This window comes from Heptranchias perlo, chromosome 4 (genome assembly GCF_035084215.1).
Source record: "Heptranchias perlo isolate sHepPer1 chromosome 4, sHepPer1.hap1, whole genome shotgun sequence".
In the NCBI taxonomy this organism is placed as follows: domain Eukaryota; kingdom Metazoa; phylum Chordata; class Chondrichthyes; order Hexanchiformes; family Hexanchidae; genus Heptranchias; species Heptranchias perlo.
The window spans coordinates 116,104,601-116,123,582 of record NC_090328.1 but is presented as its reverse complement, the minus strand read 5'-3'; the positions used below and the strand labels follow the sequence as shown (position 1 = coordinate 116,123,582).

At 42.1% G+C, this 18,982-nt stretch overlaps 1 protein-coding gene across 1 annotated transcript in view; it reads right to left on the bottom strand.

Moving 5' to 3' along the window:
* megf10 (multiple EGF-like-domains 10) overlaps positions 1–18,982 on the bottom strand; it is a 154,853-nt gene that overhangs the window by 26,187 nt on the left and 109,684 nt on the right. Inside the window, exons 14-18 of the mRNA XM_067983501.1 lie at positions 13,553–13,699; positions 11,664–11,798; positions 9,369–9,497; positions 7,633–7,761; positions 5,983–6,111 (exon numbers count right to left, since the gene is read on the bottom strand). Coding sequence (XP_067839602.1) covers positions 5,983–6,111; positions 7,633–7,761; positions 9,369–9,497; positions 11,664–11,798; positions 13,553–13,699 — 669 coding nt within the window. The remainder of the gene's footprint in view (positions 1–5,982; positions 6,112–7,632; positions 7,762–9,368; positions 9,498–11,663; positions 11,799–13,552; positions 13,700–18,982) is intronic.

Below are 18,982 nucleotides of genomic sequence, written 5' to 3'. Positions count from 1 at the left end.
TTGTTGTTTTTTTTGGTGATTTGTATATTCTGAGACCTGGCAGGTAACACCTCTCTGTCTGCACACTGATTGCCTTGGCAACGGGCAGTTGAAAAAACTGTCTGTAATCACCAAGCATTGTTCTGTGAATTATAAATACGATTTCATTTCGAGGATTTCATTTTCACATCGTTCACCTGACGAAGGAGGAAGCCTCCGAAAGCTTGTGAATTTAAAATAAAATTGCTGGACTATAATTTGGTGTTGTAAAATTGTTTACAATTGTCAACCCCAGTCCATCTCCACATCTTAAAAATATTCAATGACCCTGTCTCCACCGCTCTCTGGGGAAGGAAGTTCCACAGACTCACGACCCTCTGAGAGAAGAAAATTCTCCTGATCTCCGTCTTAAATGGGAGACCCCTTATTTTTAAACAGTGTCCCCTAGTTCTAGTCTCTCCCACAAGGGGAAACATCCTCTCAGCATCTACCGCTTCTAGTCCCCTCAGGATCTTATATGTTTCAATAAGATCATCTCTCATTCTTCTAAACTCCAATGTATAGAGACCCAACTTGTCCAACCTTTCCTCATAAGATAACCCCTCATCCCAGGAATCAGTCGACTGAACATTCTCTGAACCGCCTCTAAAGCAATTATGTCCTTTCTTACATAAGGAGACCAAAACTGCACACAGTATTCTAGATGTGGTCTCACCAATGCCCTGTACAACTGTAGCAAAACATCTCTACTTTTATATTCCACTCCCCTTGCAATAAATGACAACATTCCATTTGCCTTCCTAATCACTTGTTGTACCTGCATACTAACTTTTTGTGATTCAGAGTTCTTTTCTATTCCTCCTGCCAAAGTGGACAAGTTCACATTTTCCCACATTATACTCCATCTGCCAAATTTTTGCCCACTCACTTAACCTATCTATAATCCCTTTGCAGACTCCTTATGTCCTCTTCACAACTTACTTTCCTACCTAACTTTGTGTCATCAGCAAATTTAGCATGTTACCCCTTACACCATGAGCCCTTATTTTGTGTAGTAGCCTTTGATGTGGCACCTTGTCAAAAGCCTTCTGGAAATCCAAGTACACCACATCCACAGGATCCCCTTTATCCACATTGCTTGTTACTTCCTCAAAGAACTCTAATAAATTAGTCAAACACAATTTCCCTTTCACAAAGCCGTGTTGACTCGGCCTTGTTTGCATTGAGATTTTCTAAGTGCCCTGCTATAACCTCCTTAATAATAGATTCTAGCATTTTCCCTATGACAGATGTTAAGCTAACTGGCCTGTAGTTTCCTGCTTTCTGTCTCCCTCCTTTCTTGAATAGAGGAGTTACATTCGCTATTTTCCAATCTGATGGGACCCTTCCAGAATCTAGGGAATTTTGGAAAATTAATATCAATGCATCTACTATCTCTGCAGCCACTTCTTTTAGGACCCTAGGATGAAGTCTGTCAGGACCTGGGGACTTGTCAGCTTTTAGTTCTAATGTTTTTTTCAGCATCCTTTCCCTGGTGATTGTAAATGTTTTAAGTTCCTCCCTCCCTTTTACCTCTTGATTCACACCTCTTGCTTATTTCTGGCATGTTATTTGTATCCTCTACAGTGAAGACGGATGCAAAATATCTGTTCAATTCATCCACCATTTCTTTATTCTCCATTATTAATTCCCCAGACTCTCTCTAGAGGACCAACGCTCATTTTACTTACTCTTCTCCTTTTTAAATACCAGTAGAAACTCTTACTATCTGTTTTTATATTTCTAGCTAGCTTTCTCTTGTACTCTAATTTCTCCCTCCTTATTATTCTTTTAGTCATTCTTTGCTGTTTTTTATATTCCGTCCAATCTTCTGACCTGCCACTAATCTTTGCGGAATTGTGTGCTTTTTCTTTCAATTTGATACTGTCTTTAACTTCCTTAGTTAGCCACAGATGGTACGTCCTTCCCCTGGATCCTTTCTTTCTCACTGGAATGTATCTTTGCTGAGTGCTATGAAATATCTCATTACATATCTGCCACTGCATCTCTACTGACCTATCCCTTAACCTAAGTTCCCAGTTCACTTTAGGCAGCTCTGTCTTCATGCCCTCATAATTGCCCTTATTTAAGTTTAAAACACTAGTCTTAGACTTACTCTTCTCCCCCTCAAACTGAATGCAAAATTCAATCATATTGTGATCACTGCTACCTAGAGGCTCCTTTACAATGAGGTCATTAATTAATTCTGTCTCATTACACATTACCAGATCTAGAATAGCCTGCACTCTGGTTGGCTTTAGAAGTCTGCCCAATAAGGCTCTTTTATGTTCAGTGCACCTTAACGAGGCACGAACTGGTGAGTAAGCACGGCTGTTTCTGCCCAAAATAAACGGAGCGCTAAAGACGCTATAAGTGGAAACTTTAAAATGTAAATGGATAACGGTTATCGCTTTTTAGCCAATATAAGCAACTGCCCGCTTTAAACGTGAACATTTTAAGTCATGGAGACGGTACTTGTAACTATGCAGAGCTCTTAGCCATTATAGAGAGTAGAGCTGAGAGAACAATACCATGATCCCTCTTTTTATGGCAAGAGTTACTGATGACGTTCTCCATGCTGTCCACTTCTATCTGTAGCTGTCTGCAGTTATTTGCTACTCCCTATAGATAATGGTGTTCATAATAAAGAAACATCACCCTTAAAGACACACACTAGGCATTGATAAAGGCCAGAATGAGTGCGATCCGACAGATGTTGCTGTGGGATCCCTGCGTAGGCACTGCAATAAGATGAGAAATGGCCATATTTTATGACCCACTGTTTATGCCTTTGAAAGGGTCACTTATTTATCAAATACACCACGAGAATCCAAGTTAAATCTTCAGAACGGTCAATGACTTTGTTGTGGAAATCAGAGGATCATTTAAATTATGGACCAGAGGTTGAGAATGCCACAAGTCAACGAATTTGTTTTGAAGCTGATTTGATGACCAGATAACAGGATGCTGTTACCGCGATGCTGCAATAGTGATTCATTCCCTTTGGTATCCATGATTAGTGGGGCTACGATTATCAAGGTTTGATTTTGAATGACTTATCTGGCTAAACACCGTGTTTGCTGCTTTGCACATAGATGCGACAACACTAGCCAGTAGGGGCACTTAAAATAGATAAACCAGCTCAACAGTTAATTCCGCAGATACAGTTACTTCAACAGTAATCGAATGTGGATTTATATCCATAATTGTTAGAATTGAGGAAACATAAGGGTGAGATTTTCCTGGGCAAATATTGGAAAATAGCGAGAGTCGCAGCCTGTAAAGGAACTTGGTCGATTTTCTTTTGTGGACCTTTCCATCTCGTGAAATCATTTTATTAGGAGCCAAAAATTAGGGGCTAAATGAGTTTTCATAGAATATGGGAGTAGTGAATAACAGATTCCATTTAGTTTTAAACAATCTTCTTATATGCACTCTCTGCATTTGGTAAAGTGCCACATAATAGACTTGTTAGCAAAATTAAAGCCTATGGGTTTAAAGGTAGTGTGGATACAAAATTGGCTAAGGGACAGAAAGCAGAGAGTAGTGGTGAACGGTTGTTTTTCAGACTGGAGGCAAGTATACAGTGGTGTTCCCCAGGGGTCAGTATTAGGGCCACTGCTCTTTTTGATATAAATTAATGAATTGGACTTGGGTATAGAGGGTATAATTTCAAAGTTTACAGATGACATGAAACTCGGAAATGTAATAAACAATGTGGAGGATGGCAACAGACTTCAGAAGGACATAGACAGACTAGTAAAATGGTCAGACACATGGCAGATGAAATTTAACACAGAGAAGTGTGAAGTGATACATTTTGGTAGGAAGAATAAGGAGGGGCAATATAAACTAAATCGTACAATTTTAAAGGGGGTGCAGGAACAGAGCGACCTGGGGGTGCACAAACACAAATCTTTGAAGGTGGCAGGACAAGTTGAGGAGGCTGTTAAAAAAGCATATGGGATCCTGGGCTTTATTAATAGAGGCATAGAGTACAAAAGAAAGGGAGTTATGCTAAACATTTATAAAACATTGGTTAGGCCTGAGCTGGAGTATTGTGTTCAAATCTGGGCACCACACTTTGGGAAGGATGTCAAGGCCTTGGAGAGGGTGCAGAAAATATTTACTAGAATGGTGCCAGGGATGAGGGACTTCAGTTATGTGGAGAGACAGGAGAAGCTGCGGTTGTTCTCCTTAAAGCAGAAAAGGTTAAGGGGAGATTTGATAGAGAGGTTGAAAATCATGAACGGTTTTTACAGTAAATCGGGAGAAACTGTTTCCACTGGCAGAAGAGTCGTTAACCAGAGGACACAGATTTAAGGTGATAGGCAAAAGAGCCAGAGGCAACATGAGGAAACATTTTTTTATGCAGCAAGTAGTTATGATCTGGAATGCACTGCCTGAAAGGGCGGTGGAAGCAGGCTCAATGGTAACTTTCAAAAGGGAATTAGATAATTATTTGAAGGGAAAAAAATTACAGAGCTATGGGGAAAGAGCAGGGGAATGGGACTAATTGGATAGCTCTTTCAAAGAGCCAGCACTTGCACGATGGGCCAAATGGTCTTCTCCTGTGCTGTACCTACTATGATATCTACTCATACTAGGCAAGAAAATCTACCCTTTATAGTTTGCAATCAGTAACTTCAAGAAAGGAAAAATTCATAGCGTAAGGTTCACTTAATACTTCTATTTTAGCCAGCTTTCAAATTCAGATTTTTTAAAAAAATCAGGACAAAACTAAGCAACTAATTTTCCTCACCTGAGAACTACTGTCAGCAACTAAAGAACAGGTTTAGTACAGCACAGAAACGGGCCATTCGGCCCAACTGGTCTATACTGGTCTTTATGCTCCACACGAGCCTCCTCCCACCCCTCTTCATCTCACCCTATCAGCACATCCTTCTATTCCTTTCTCCCTCATTTATTTATCTAGATTCCCCTTAAATCCATCTACGCTATTCGCCTCAACCACTCCATGTGTTAGCGAGTTCCACATTCTAACCACTCTCTGGGTAAAGAAGTTTCTCCTGAATTCCCTATTGGATTTATTGGTGACTATCTTATTTTTATGGCTTCTAGTTCTGGTCTCCCCCACAAGTGGAAACATTTTCTCTACATCTACCCTATCAAACCCTTTCATAATCTAAATGACCTCTAGCAGGTCACCCCTCAGTCTTCTCTATTCTAGAGAAAAGAGCCTCAGCCTGTTCAATCTTTCTTGATAGTTGTAACCTCTCAGTTCTAGTATCATCCTTGTAAATCATTTTGCACTTTCTCCAATGCCTTTATTTCCTTTATATAATATGGAGACCAGAACTGTACACAGTACTCCAAGTGTAATCTCACCAAGGTTCTATACAAATTGTTCAAATTGGTTGCTGGGATTTTATAAACATTTACAGTAAGTTAAAGGCTTAATGTACAAAGAATTGAGTTTAGCTCGCAAATAGTAAGACTGTGGTTGATATTGTACTCAATCAGTTCTCTATATTTAGAGCGCTGTGGCTTGTAGCATTGAAATCTGGTTACTCAAAAGTGTTTCAAGTCCGAGCGATTAAGAAATGTCAGTGTCACATGCTGAACATATATTCCCAGATTGTTTTAATATGTGCTTTATCTAAGAGTACTGAGATATTTTCAGTCTTCAAAATTTGACCTCATTTTCAACTTAATCATTCTGGTTCTCCACAAATTTATAGTAACGGAGGCCATAAACTAGATTTAGAAATACCAAAAAAAATCAGAATTTTTGTTTAGAAAGAAAAAGCCACTGGGGCTAAGAAGCTCATTCCTCTTTGCTAAGTTATAGTCACGACCGTCATTCAATCTCAAAACGCCCCTCGATCCCCTTTTTCTTCTCAGAAAGGTACATCGTTCCACAAGTTGATTGCTCCTTTTGCATTAAAACATTTTCAACTGACTTCCGTTCTTACCGCAGGCTTCCGCATTTTGTCCACTTACTTTGTTGACAGTGTTTGCCCATAAATCCAATGCGACAGGTGCACTGCCCCGAGATGTGGTCGCAGTCCGCTCCATTCTGACACTGGCACAATTCCGCACAGTCCTTCCCATAGTAACCTAACGGGCACCCTGCAGTTAAACAAAAAATCTGAAGCCACTTACAATAATCATTGCAAATTGAATCACTACATATAGAGCAGAGATAATGTTAGTTGCATATTACTGTATTATTTACAATCAGCTAGTAACGTAAATCCTAATACAATTCCTGCCTGGTTAAAGAAAGAAAAGCAAGAACTTGCATTTATATACGGCCTTTCACCACCTCAGGATGTCCCAAAGCGCTTTACAGTCAATGAAGTACTTTCTGAAGCATAATGTAGGAAACGCAGCAGCCAATTTTGCACACAGCAAGATCCCACAAGCACCATTGGGATAATGACCAGATAATCTGTTTTAGTGATATCAGGTGAGGGATAAATATCGGCCCAGGACACCAGAAAGAACTCCCCTGTTCTTCTTCAAAATAGTGCTGTGGGATGTTTCACATCCACCTGAGAGGGCAAACAGGTTTAACGTCTCATCCAAAAGACGGCACCTCCGACAGTGCAGCACTCCCTCAGTACTGGCACTGGAAGTGTCAGCCTGGATTTTGTGTGCAATTCTCTGGAGTGGGACTTGAACCCACAACCTTCTGACTCAGAGGCGAGAGTGCTACCCACTGAGTCATGGCTGACACCTTCAAATCATGAGGTCAGAGGCTTCTCAAGTTCATGACAAGTACCATAATCTTTATTGTATTGGCTTCTTCCCTTGAGAAGGCAGGTGCCAGATATGCAACCTTAGTAACCCGGTCATCGATAGCCGCTACGACGTATACGATATCTGGGGGACCCAGTGTGCCAGAGTAGGTTAGGATTTGCTGTACTCTGTCAGCTGTGTGAGAGCTGCTCTTGACTAGGGGGCCATACTGTTCGTGCCAAGCCTAGCGCCAGATGCACGCTCTGCCGGTTTCTCTTAAAAGGTTTCAGCAAATTCTCTACCTGTCCCCTGGAAATACTTCCCCCCTTAAAGGGTATTTGGAATATTTGTTGCTCCTATAGGAATAATGCTAAACACAAGCATCCAGTCTGCAGAGAAATAGAACAAAACTCCTGGAACTCATTGGCTGTTTCAGCCCGAAATAAATGGAGCACTTAAGACCCCTTAGGAACAGGAGTAGGCCACTCAGCCCCTCAAGCCTGTTCCGCCACTCAACCAGATCATGGCTGATCTGTATCTCAACTCCATCTACCCACCTTGGTTCCGTAATCCTTAACCCTCAACCCTTAATACCCTTGCCTAACAGGAAGAGAATTTACTGAAATCTTTTAAGAAAGACTAGCAGAACCTTGCCATAATAGTCAACTTTGAAATTGATGCAAATGAGTTAATGCAAATGGTTGAACGGTTGGTGCTTTTTGGCCACTGTAAGCGGCTGCCCGTTTTAAACGTCTACGTTTTAAGTGGTGGGGACTGTATCCTAAATAAATACTTTTTCTTTAAAAAAAATCAACTTGAGACTGCAATTAGAGGTCGGTGGGCTGTGCTAAACTACGAACAAAAGCAGCGTATGCTGGAAACACTCAGTGGAGAGAAACAGGTCCTTACTCTGAGTGCAGTACAGTCCAGTCCAGCCCAGTGTGCACTTGCATTCCCCATCATAGGCACTACAGTAGGCACCGTTGTGACAGTTGCAGGTGTGGATACAGTTGGGTCCCCAGTGTCCAGGTGGGCAAGCTAAAGAAACAAATAGAAAAGACAGGGGGGTCATCATCTGCCATCAAACTCATATGAACTGGATCTCAATTTCCCCGTGAAAATTCCTATACATTAAAGAGAGAGTTTTGCTTTCAAGACTCATTTTAAACATAAAGGCTACAAAGAACTTTGGTTAACTGTAACATTCTGGAACGCGCTGCCTGAAAGGGCGGTGGAAGCAGATTCAGTAGTAACTTTCAAAAGGGAATTGGATAAATACTTGAAAAGGATAAATTTGCAGGGCTATGGGGGGAAACAGCAGGGGAGTGGGGCTAATTGGATAGCTCTTTCAAAGAGCCAGCAAAGGCACGATGGGCCGAATGGCCTTCTTCTGTGCTGTATGATTCTATGATTCTGTAAGCGATTTTTGCTGATTTTTAATATTTAAACAGTGAACAGGCTTGGAGAAACAGAACCAGAAATGAGAGGAAACTGCCCCAATGTTATTAGGAACAGTTATTAATCCAGGGTATTTGTGATTATGGTGATTTTAACAGCATCTGTTCATTTGCTTTCTTTGATCTGTTGTTTCTCAGTCAGTTTCCCTGAATATGTTATCAGCATCATTTATCACAAAAATAACAATATCGTCATACTATTAAAGAGAGAATTTGATTGTATCAATGAAATAACGGCCCAGATTTTGCTGTGGCAGGGCATCTAATGGCTTCTGCCATTAGTTAGACTTGCCCTGGCATGTTTAGGTTTTAAATTTTTTGCCCCCCAAGTTGCTGAAAGTGCGAGCGGATAATGTTGCAGTGAGGGGAACAGGGCATCTGGGACCAGAGTGAACAGGGCAAGTAACTGTGTATCTCCATCACCAATCAGATTGAAGGATTGTGAAATAAACAGCGCAAGGGCTGAGAAGGAAGTGTAAATTAGAGTGGGTGAATTCAATGTCAAATCAGGTACAGAAAGAGAAATAAAGAGAGGGAAAGAAAGAGTGGATTAAGAGAGAAAGAAAAAAAAAAGACAGAAAGGAAAAGCAAAAAGAAATGTTTTAAATTTACATTTTTTAAATCTCCAACAACAATTAAATCCTGAAGGAACGAGACTGCACGCTTATAATAGTTAATTTTCAGGGCCAGAGAGGTTGACTGGCAGTAATTAACAATTATCACATTGTTAAAAGGATACTTAGACCGGAATGGACAAGCCCTAACTTTCTATGGTGAGTTTAGTCCGTTTCTCCCGCGCAAATACAGGAACTTCACGCCGTTCAATGTATTTCAATGGTGAGGCAGACGGTGAGATGCCATTTTCGCGAAGTTAACAGCGGAGCGGCGCAACTCGGACAGCAACTTTTGGATTTCCGCGTTTAACCGCGAATCTGCCCCTCGTCTGAAGTTGCTGTAGCATTAGAACATAAATAATTGCGAGGGCCATCAGCCTCACTGATATTTTGACAGCAAAATCTGGACCAATGTAACAATTAAAAATATTAATTAGATTTACAGGCTGTTCAATTTACAAAAGCTCCTATAAAAAAAATCAATTTTGGGGAAAACAGCCCTTTTTAAAAAAACAACCCCCCCTTTTTAAAAAATTGCACAGGAAACATATAAGAAAGAAGTGTTGATAATCACGTTGGGAACAGTCGCTGCCAATCCATCCTGGGTAACATTGGCATGAACCATCAATGGGATTGCACGTTCCATTGTTTGTGCAAATGCATGTATCAGCACAACTCTTCCCAAACCGACCACTGCGACACACTGTAAGAACAGAAATGTGATCCTTAGACACAGTGAGCGAAAGAAACATAAACTAAAAACATTTATAGGAGGCACTGTGGTTTTGATTTAAGTGAATGTTACTTGCTTATTTAACACCTGTGAAGCAAAGTCAATGTGTGTGAAAATGCCAACACTAATATCAAGGGAGATTTGCAAATCACAAAATAAATTCCTTTCCCAACCATTTTCTTGTTTTGTAGATTCCAGGTTAACAAAGTAGTAACTGTCACTTGCTCAGGTTGGTTATTTAAAAGATAACATTGTCAGTAAATTAATTACAGAAAATAAGGTGCAAGCCATGGTTTTTTTTGATTCTTTTAAGGCTGCATATAGTGAGTGTACAGGTCCAGGTCAGGATGGAGATGATTGGGTAATTTCCCTGTCTATCACATCTGTAGTGACTGGGATTGATTTTACAACAATAACAACTTGCATTTATATAGCGCCTTTAACGTAGTAAAATGACCCAAGGCGCTTCACTGGAGTGTTATCAAACAAAATTTGACACGAGCCACATAAGGAGATATGGAGTAAGCTTGGTCAAAGAGGTAGGTTTTAAGGAGCGTCTTAAAGGAGGAGAGAGAGGTAGAGAGGCAGAGAGATTTTGGGGGGGATTTCCAGAGCTTAGGGCCTAGGCAGCTGAAGGCACGGCTGCCAATGGTGGAGCGATGGAAATCGGCGATGAGCAAGAGACCATATCTGTTACAGTTTGTTCTTCCTGCTGTGTATTTGCAGCATTTTCTGAAATCAACTTACTCTTTATTCAAATGAAAAAAATAATGACATTCAATTATATTTTATAGTACTTTGGGTATACTGGCAAATCACTGATCTTATTAATCGCTTCATTATATGATGACTAATTTGTGAATAAAATAATCTTTTCGGCAGGACTGCAGTTCCTCACCCTAATTCTTGCCATTTCTCATTTGGTATAACAACAACTTGCATTTATATAATGCCTTTAATGTAGTAAAAATATCCCAAGTCGCTTCACAGGAACGATTATCAAACAAACACGAGGTCAGAACTGGAGGAGCACAGAGATCTTGGAGGGTTGTAGGGCTGGAGGAGGTTACAGAGATAGAGAGGGGCGAGGCCATGGAGGGATTTGAACACAAGTATGAGAATTTTAAAATCGAAGCTTTGTCAGACCGGGAGCCAATGTAGGTCAGCGAGCACAGGGGTGATGGGTGAACTGACTTGGTGCGAGTTATGATACGGGGCAGCAGAGTTTTGGATGAGCTAAAGTTTACGGAGGGTGGAAGATGGGAGGCTGGTCAGGACAGCAAACATTATCACTGTGCAAAAATGATAAAAAATAAAACTTTGTTGGCCAGGGGCTGCAGAAAGTAACCTGAGACATCAGCTGCTGACACACACAGGCAAGAGCAACTTTTGAACTGAAGTAACCTGAGTTCAGTCGCTGGCCTGAGCTGGCTGGAACCGGTTTGAATTAGCTAAGTTTTGTGAAAGACAAAGGAGATGTGATAAGACACAAGTCCTTATTTAGAAAAGGAGTAATGAGGCAATGCTACCTAAGTCCTTGGGACAGAGCCAATGAGGAGAAGACACAGGCTAAGGCGAGCAAGCCTAAACCAAAGGGAGAGAGACAGCACAGCTTGAAGAGATGAGATTCGGAATAAGAATGAAGAATCTGGGGCATGGAGCCAGAGCGAAGACTCCGGAGACCAACCATCGCGGAAGTGGAAGAACCTACATCAGGGACGTAGAGACAACGTCGAGAGAGAGAGAGAGAGAGAGAGAGAGAGACAGAGGGAGAGAATGGAACGCCTGGCCAGCGTCAGGTCTCCTTTTCGGGTATTATCCTTTATATTCTGTGACCACTCAGGGAGTGTCAGAGAAATCTAGTGGGTGTGCGTTTAGATCCTAGTTTGGGTATAAAACTGTATAACCTGGTGCAAACTGCATGTCTACATATAACCAGACATATAAGCTATATGTATATGATCTAACGGTGTGAATAATGTGAATTGAGAGTTAAGAGAGAATTGACTCTTCTCCTCTTTGTACTAAGCCAGTAACCGTAACCGGTGACCTCCGGTCAACAACTTATTCAAGTTATGGGATTCAACACAACTAGAAACTCAAACTTTCTGTACAGATGAAAAAGATAAAAGCTACCTTCATTGCAGAGAGCGCCAGTGAAACCAGGTAGGCAGTCACACTGGCCGGTGATGTGATGGCAAGGCCCATTACTGTGTACACAATGAGGACAAGTCTGACTGCAACGATGCCCATAGAATCCAGGTGAACAGACTGCAATTGCAAAGTTATTGGTAAACATTCAATCAAGTCAATGGTATTAACAATTGAAACATTTTAAAGTTAAGAGAATAAGAACAATTAAGTTAGCCATATACACAACAACAACTTGTATTTATATCGTGCCTTTAACATAGTAAAACATCCCAACGCTTCACAGGAGCGTTATCAGACAAAAACTTGATACCGAGCCACATAAGGAGATATTAGGACAGGTGACCAAAAGTTTGGTCAAAGAGGTAGGTTTTAAGGAGCATCTTAAAGGGGGAAGAGAGAGGTAGAGAGGCAGAGAGGTTTAGGGAGGGAATCCCAGAGCTTAGGGCCTAGGCAGCTGAAGGCACGGCTGCCAATGGTGGAGCGAAGGAAATCGGGGATTTCCATTGCCCCACTATTGTAAGTATATTGCTTATGGTGGTGATATTTTATTCTATAGTTGAGCGATATTAGTGGACGATTTCTTTAATGTTAACTTAGTCTTCCCCAGGGTTCTGTTTCCTCTCCCTCACTCTGTTCCTGCTCCATATCAGTGACGTCCTCCACTCATCAACCAACCAGTTGGACTCTTTTGTTGATGATATCACTCAATATTGGTCAACCTCTACTCCGTATTCATTAACTTCCTCTTGGTCACATGCCTTCACTGCTCAAAGCCTCCATTGCTCTTACAATGCATTTGGGCTCCTCTAAGCCCTTCATGAGACCAACGAAAATCTTTTGTTCCTTTTAATTCTTCAAAGACACGGTGGCCCTGAGTTTCCTCCAGTCCTGCTAGGCCGCCATCAGCAGGACAGAGCAGGACTTAGAATCATGGAATCATACAGCACAGGAGGAGGTTATTCGGTCCATCATGGCTGTGCTGGCTCTTTGAAAGAGCGATCCAATTAGCCCCACTTCCCCCTGCTCTTCCCCCATAATCCTGCAAATTTATCCTTTTCAAGTATTTATCCAATTCCCTTTTGAAAGTTACTATTGAATCTGCTTCCACCGCCCTTTCAGGCAGTGCATTCCAGATCATAACAACTCACTGCGTAAAATAATTTCTCCTCATCTCCCCTCCAATTCTTTTGCCAATTACCTTAAATCGGTGTCCTCTGGTTACCGATCCTCCTGCCAGCGGAAACAGTTTCTCCTTATTTACTCAATCAAAACCCTTCATGGTTTTGAACACCTCTATTAAATTTCCCCTCAACCTTCTTCCGCCAGATTATGATTAGTGACCCTGATCCCAGCCTGTTACCCTAGGTAAGGCGTATTTAAATATTTCAGGCTGGTTTTGGGGTCATTTTGCTGCACTACTGGGACACTCAAGTTGGAGGAAGAAGACTGCAGCAGCACCATGTTACAGTGTACATGGGCCCATGCTGCTGGCCCACAAATTAATTTTTCTTTTTAAAGTTGCCCCAAGTGCCAATTTGTTGGTTTTCCTTCAACAATTGATTGTTTCCTTTTGGGAAACCAGCCGTTCAATGTTTGGCCCCCACTTCCCCTCCCCCTCCCCCAGTAACGCTGCAGGTCAGGAATGCACAGGTACCCCTTGCGCCCAATACTGCATGGGCTACGAGCTACGGGAAGTACGTCGGAAAGAGCAGAGGGGAGCAGGACTAATTGGATAGCTCCGTCAAAGAGTCGGCACAGGCACGATGGGCCGAATGGCCTCTGACTGTGCTGTAAGATTCGAGGTAAAGATCACTTTAACTATTGTTGAAGTACTGAAATTAAATCTGGTCCAGAAATCGATGCATTCTTACTTCGCTGACAAGTGCTTCCTCTGTATCCTGGCACACACTCACAGGTCCCATCGTCAGGCGAACAGGAAGCTCCATTCTTGCAGTTACACGACAGCGTACAGTTTGGCCCCCAGCGCCCTTCTGCACATACACTATCACAGTGTATACCTACAAATACAGCAGAAAATATGATAACAGCATTAGCATTCAACTATCCATTTAATCGATACATAGTGGTGCAGTTTGTTATATCGCCATTAGTTTTTGCTTCACCAAACACTTAATTGTACCTTGTCAGAGAAATTTGTACAAAAAAAAGCATTGCTCCAGGCAGATCTGAGGGTTGCTGCAGGTTCAAGCATCAAGTTTCAAATCAATGAAATCTGCATTGGAGAAACGACCCGACAATAAACCAAAGGGTTGGCTCAACATGGGTTCCATGTTTCCTTATTATTTCATACTTTTCAGAATGTTTCAATTTGATGATTTTATTTCAGTAGATTACTAAATAATTTTTTGGGACAGAATTTGTCAGAAGGCCGTGGGTTCAGGTCCTACTCCAGAGACTTGAGCACATAATCTAGGCTGATGCTCCCAGTGCAGTACTGAGGGAGTGCTCCATTGTCGGAGGTGCCGTCTTTCGGATGAGGCGTTAAACCGCGGCCCCATCTGCGCAAAATGGCTGCCACGTTTCCTACATTACAACAGTGACTACACTTCAAAAATACTTCATTGACTGTAAAGCGCTTTGGTACGTCCTGAGGTCATGAAAGGCGCTATATAAATGCAAGTTCTTTCTTTCTTTCGTAATTGCTACAATACAATTTGTTTTAAGTCAATCAAGGATTGTAGTGCTACTGTTTTCATTCCTTATCTGTGGAAGCCCTCATTGTGGTGTTTCTTAGAAGGTGTCTAACAGAAAAGAGGGTGACTGAAACATTGGTATATTATAGGCATAACTCAGGACCCCACCTGCCAGAAACTCTGGTGACCGCTCCCCCATTTGGTGGGGGGTGGGGGGGGAAAGAGATGTTGCCAAGGCCCCCTCCCCAACCTCAACTACCTTACCCTTGGCTCCCTACGTAAGGGGGCTGGATCTTGAAAAATGTTTTAGAAAATAAACTTACATTTCTTAGGATCCAGAGCCACTTCCCTTACCTGGACCATACCAAGTGCGGCCCACAGCTGGCTATGTGGAGGCCAGTGCGCCTCATCAAACACTGGGTGTACCAGCCTCCCCAGACCCGCTGGGCTTTGACAGAGCTGCTAGACTGGGTACTCCTTGTGTAGCGAGTCCCTGCCTCTGGCCTCACCCCCTGATGATATTTGCCTTGTGGGGGGGGGGATGCGAAGAGGATTTCCCCCTTCACATGGCAAGTCGGGAACTCCTGGAAACAGCACAGACGGGGCTCCAATGTTTTCCAGGGATTCCTCTTGTCTTCCGGTGAAGTTACGGCAGAAGGTCTGAGGAATTTCAACTCCATCATAGCATCATAGAATGATACAGCACAGAAGGAGGTCATTCGGCCCACGGTGTCCATACCGGCTCTTTGAAAGAGCTATCCAATTAGTCCTACTCCCCCCGTTCTTTCCCCACAGCCCTGAAAATATTTCCCTGTCAAGTATTTATCCAATTGCCTTTTGAAAGTTTTTATTGAATCTGCTTCCACCGCCCTTTCAGGCAGCACATTCCAAATCATAACAACTTGCTGCGTAAAATAATTTTTCCTCATCTCCCCCTTGTTCTTTTGCCAATGACCTTAAATCTGTGTCCTCTGGTTACCGACCCTCCTGCCAGTAGAAACAGTTTCTCCTTATTTACTCTATCAAAACCCTTTGTGATTTTGAACACCTCTATTAAATCTCATCTTCTCTGCTCTACGTTAGCCTAACATTAATAATCTACTCGAGTTTCTGTTTCAAATTAAAAGCTTAACTAAATGTTCTCATTCGCAGTGTGATGCTGTAACATGCTGTCAGTCTACTAATGCAGGAATGCATCGCAGTAAACAATGGATTAACAGTTCCAAATAAAGCTCTTGGAAATAACAACCGAAGAAAAATATCTTCTCGTCACGTTAAGGAGAGGAACATAGGAACAGGAGGAGTCCATTCAGCCCCTCGAGCCTGTTCCGCCATTCAGTTAGATCATGGCTGGATAACTGTGCCTGACAAGGCACACTGTGTTTCTATTTTAGTGTTTGGTGATAAACTGAAAGGTTTCAAATAAATTACTCATGATTAGGTGATGACACAATCAGCTACATTACATGAAGACAGGGACCATGGAGAAACGAGACATCTATCTCCAGATGTTGAAATGTTTTGTTTACAGGTCCAGTTACGAAACTATAAAAATCAACGTAATAAACATGCGTGACAAATTATTCAAGACCTCACAAGCAGACGTGTCACATAACTCTGCAGCATATTAATGAAACAGAAAACTGTATGCAACAAAAACAATCTTGTCCTTTTGTTTTTGCACCAACCAGTGAATGCCCCTTTTTAAATGGAATGCCAGTAAACACCCATTGTGGCGATTAGACCTTATTGTGTCTACTTGCCTTACAATTGGGCCTGTCTTGTTATTGGATGAATCATTTGGCCACAGCTGATGAGAAAGCTGACTGGATCTCACAGAAAGTACGCTGTATTATGTAACAGCGTAAATAAAGCAAATTAGTGAAGCATAATTTTTAAACCGCAAAGCTTTTAAACATCTAATGGTTCCCCTTAATTGTGTAGAATAACTTGTCGTAGTTTTTTCAACAAAAATCATTGACTAAATAAATTTTTCTCTTCAGTTAAAGAAAGTAGATCGTTTTGTAGAATATTCTTGTATCTGTTTTGATGCTGAGAAGTAGTACTGCAATGGAATGTTATGCCAATGCATAGGACAAAGAACTCTTTGACAGTCTTACAAGTTGCTAGGCAATTGCTCAGTGAACATGATAAACTTCAGCTAGGCAGCGCTAAAAAAAAATGCACATTCATTTCATGCCCAATGCTTTACACGTGGGGCTCTTAAGTTTAATTCAGCATTCATCTGAATCCGTAGTAACGTGGCTTGGGTCAAAGGTCTGTTTGTGCTATCGCAGGCAACCTCCATTTTCAGTGCTTGAAACCAATCTGTTAACTTATATTATTTGGTGTTGCGCAAAACTTGAAGTACTTTTAAATCACTAACAAAATTGAAATATGTTCCAGATTATTTCTGAAAGGCTGGGGCTCTTTATTCTTAGAAAAGAGAAGGCTGAGGGGTGACCTAATAGTGGTCTTTAAAATTATGAAAGGGTTCAATAGGCTAGGCCTAGAGCAGACGTTTCCACTTGTGGGGGAGACCAAAACGAGGGGCCATAAGTATACGACAGTCACTAATAAATCCAAAAAGGAATTCAGGAGAAACTTCTTTACCTAGAGAGTGGTGAGAATGTGGAACTTACTACCACATGGAGTAGTTGAGGCGAATAGCTTAGATGCATTTAAGGGGAAGCTAGATAAACACATGAGAGAGAAAGGAATAGAAGGATGTGTTGATAGGGTGAGATGAATTAAGGTGGGAGGAAGCTCGTGTGGAGCATAAACACCATCATGGACCAGTTGGGCCGAATGGCCTGTTTCAGTGCTGTAAATTCTATGTAATTATCATATACCAAAATCACATCTGTACAATGTAGAAATTGTCTTTTTTTTTAAAAAAAACATTTTGTTACATTTACTGCACTTTTACAGACAGCTTAGACACTTAGCCTAGATTGATAACATTTACCCATTAAATCCCACATCTGACACTCTTTAGGAATAGTAGGGAGTTAGTTTATACCTTACAAAAAAATTATTTTCTTCAAGAAAGAAATTGATTTGGATTGTAGCCTACACTTAAGACAAAAGGCCATGTGTAATAACTATATCCTTTGCCAAATAGTTCCTTCACAGAGCAGTTACAGCATTAAACTAAACTGAATCCAGTTATGATGCTGGAAACTAAATTTTGCCATCCATGTATAATTATATTGGAATCAATTACGGATCTGGGCCACCTATTTTGTTGTAAACGAGAACAAGAACTAGGCAGATTACTCATATTTAGGTTGAATATTCATCAATCAACGGAGAGTAAGGGGGAAATTGGGCAGGTAAGGCCGACTGGTGCTTCATTGCCTGAATTTCCTCCCCTGACCCCCAGCCACACTGCCACTGGCCAATCCTTCCCTACCCCGACATGGAAATGGCAGTGCAGGAGCAGTGGGGGGGGGCGCGGGGGGCAAAAGCTTTGGGCCTCCTTTCCACTCCACTTACCGCCTCTTGCCGGGGCTGCCATGTAGAAGGTAGCAGTAGGCCCAGGGAGGGGCAGGCAAGGTCTTGAGATCTCCCCCATGGAGGGAGAGGGGCCTTGTAGAGGCCCCACATGTTCACCACTGAGGTCTTTGGCGTAACTGGTCCGATTTTCAGGCCACCTCTGCCCCTTCGAGGTACCATGCTGCCTCTTCTGGTGTTGCAGCAATGCCCGTTTGTGTCTACTGCTGGGATATTTTGCATCCACTGCCAGCAGCTGGCCCTGCATAGCGAATTACCTCTGACCCAGCGAATGACCTTCGATCCTGCAGAGCGAATGACCTCCGGCCCTGCAGAGCGAATGACTTCTGACCCGGTAAAATAGGTTGGGGCCGTTGCAGATCTGGAGGGGGCGAGCAGAAGTCCCGCTCCACCAGAATTCTGCCCAGAAAAGGAGGCCAGAGATTGCAGCCAATGGTGCTGAGTCCAGGGAGAGGGCCAAAGAGTCCTGATCTTTGGAAGTCAAGGTACAGCTCAGGACCATGGAACCCCCCCCAGCCGGGTCCCCCCATTTCCACCAGTCGCTGGGCCAGTACCCTTGCTTCTTTTGTGGCATCAAACCCCCTGTTCTCTACCAGGTTTTCCAGGTCCCAACCTCATTTGCAGCCTTTCCGACAGACGCCCACAGGAGTTACAGCGAGAGTGCACCAGATTATCAAAACAAATATAAAAGTCCCAAGGGGACTCTTCTGTCCCATGGATTCCAAGTCAATTCTTTCATGATATTTTTCATTTATGACATTTCAATTGTGTCCTTTCGTCCATATCTGTCCCTCTGCATTATCTGTACACAGTAATGTGTAATTTGAGTACAACAACTTGCATTTATATAGCGCCTTTAACGTAGTAAAACATCCCAAGGTGCTTCACAGGAATGATTATCAAATAAAAATTTGACACTGAGCCACATAAGGAGATATTAGGACAGGTGGCCAAATGCTTGGTCAAAGAGTTAGGTTTTAAGGAGCGTCTTAAAGGAGAGAGAAGCAGAGAGTTTTAGGGAGGGAATTCCAGAGCTTAGGGCCTAGAGTACTTGATAAGTATACGTAATAGACGTAGAGAAGGTGTTTCCACTTGAGAGGGAGACCAAAACTCGGGGTCATAAATATAAGA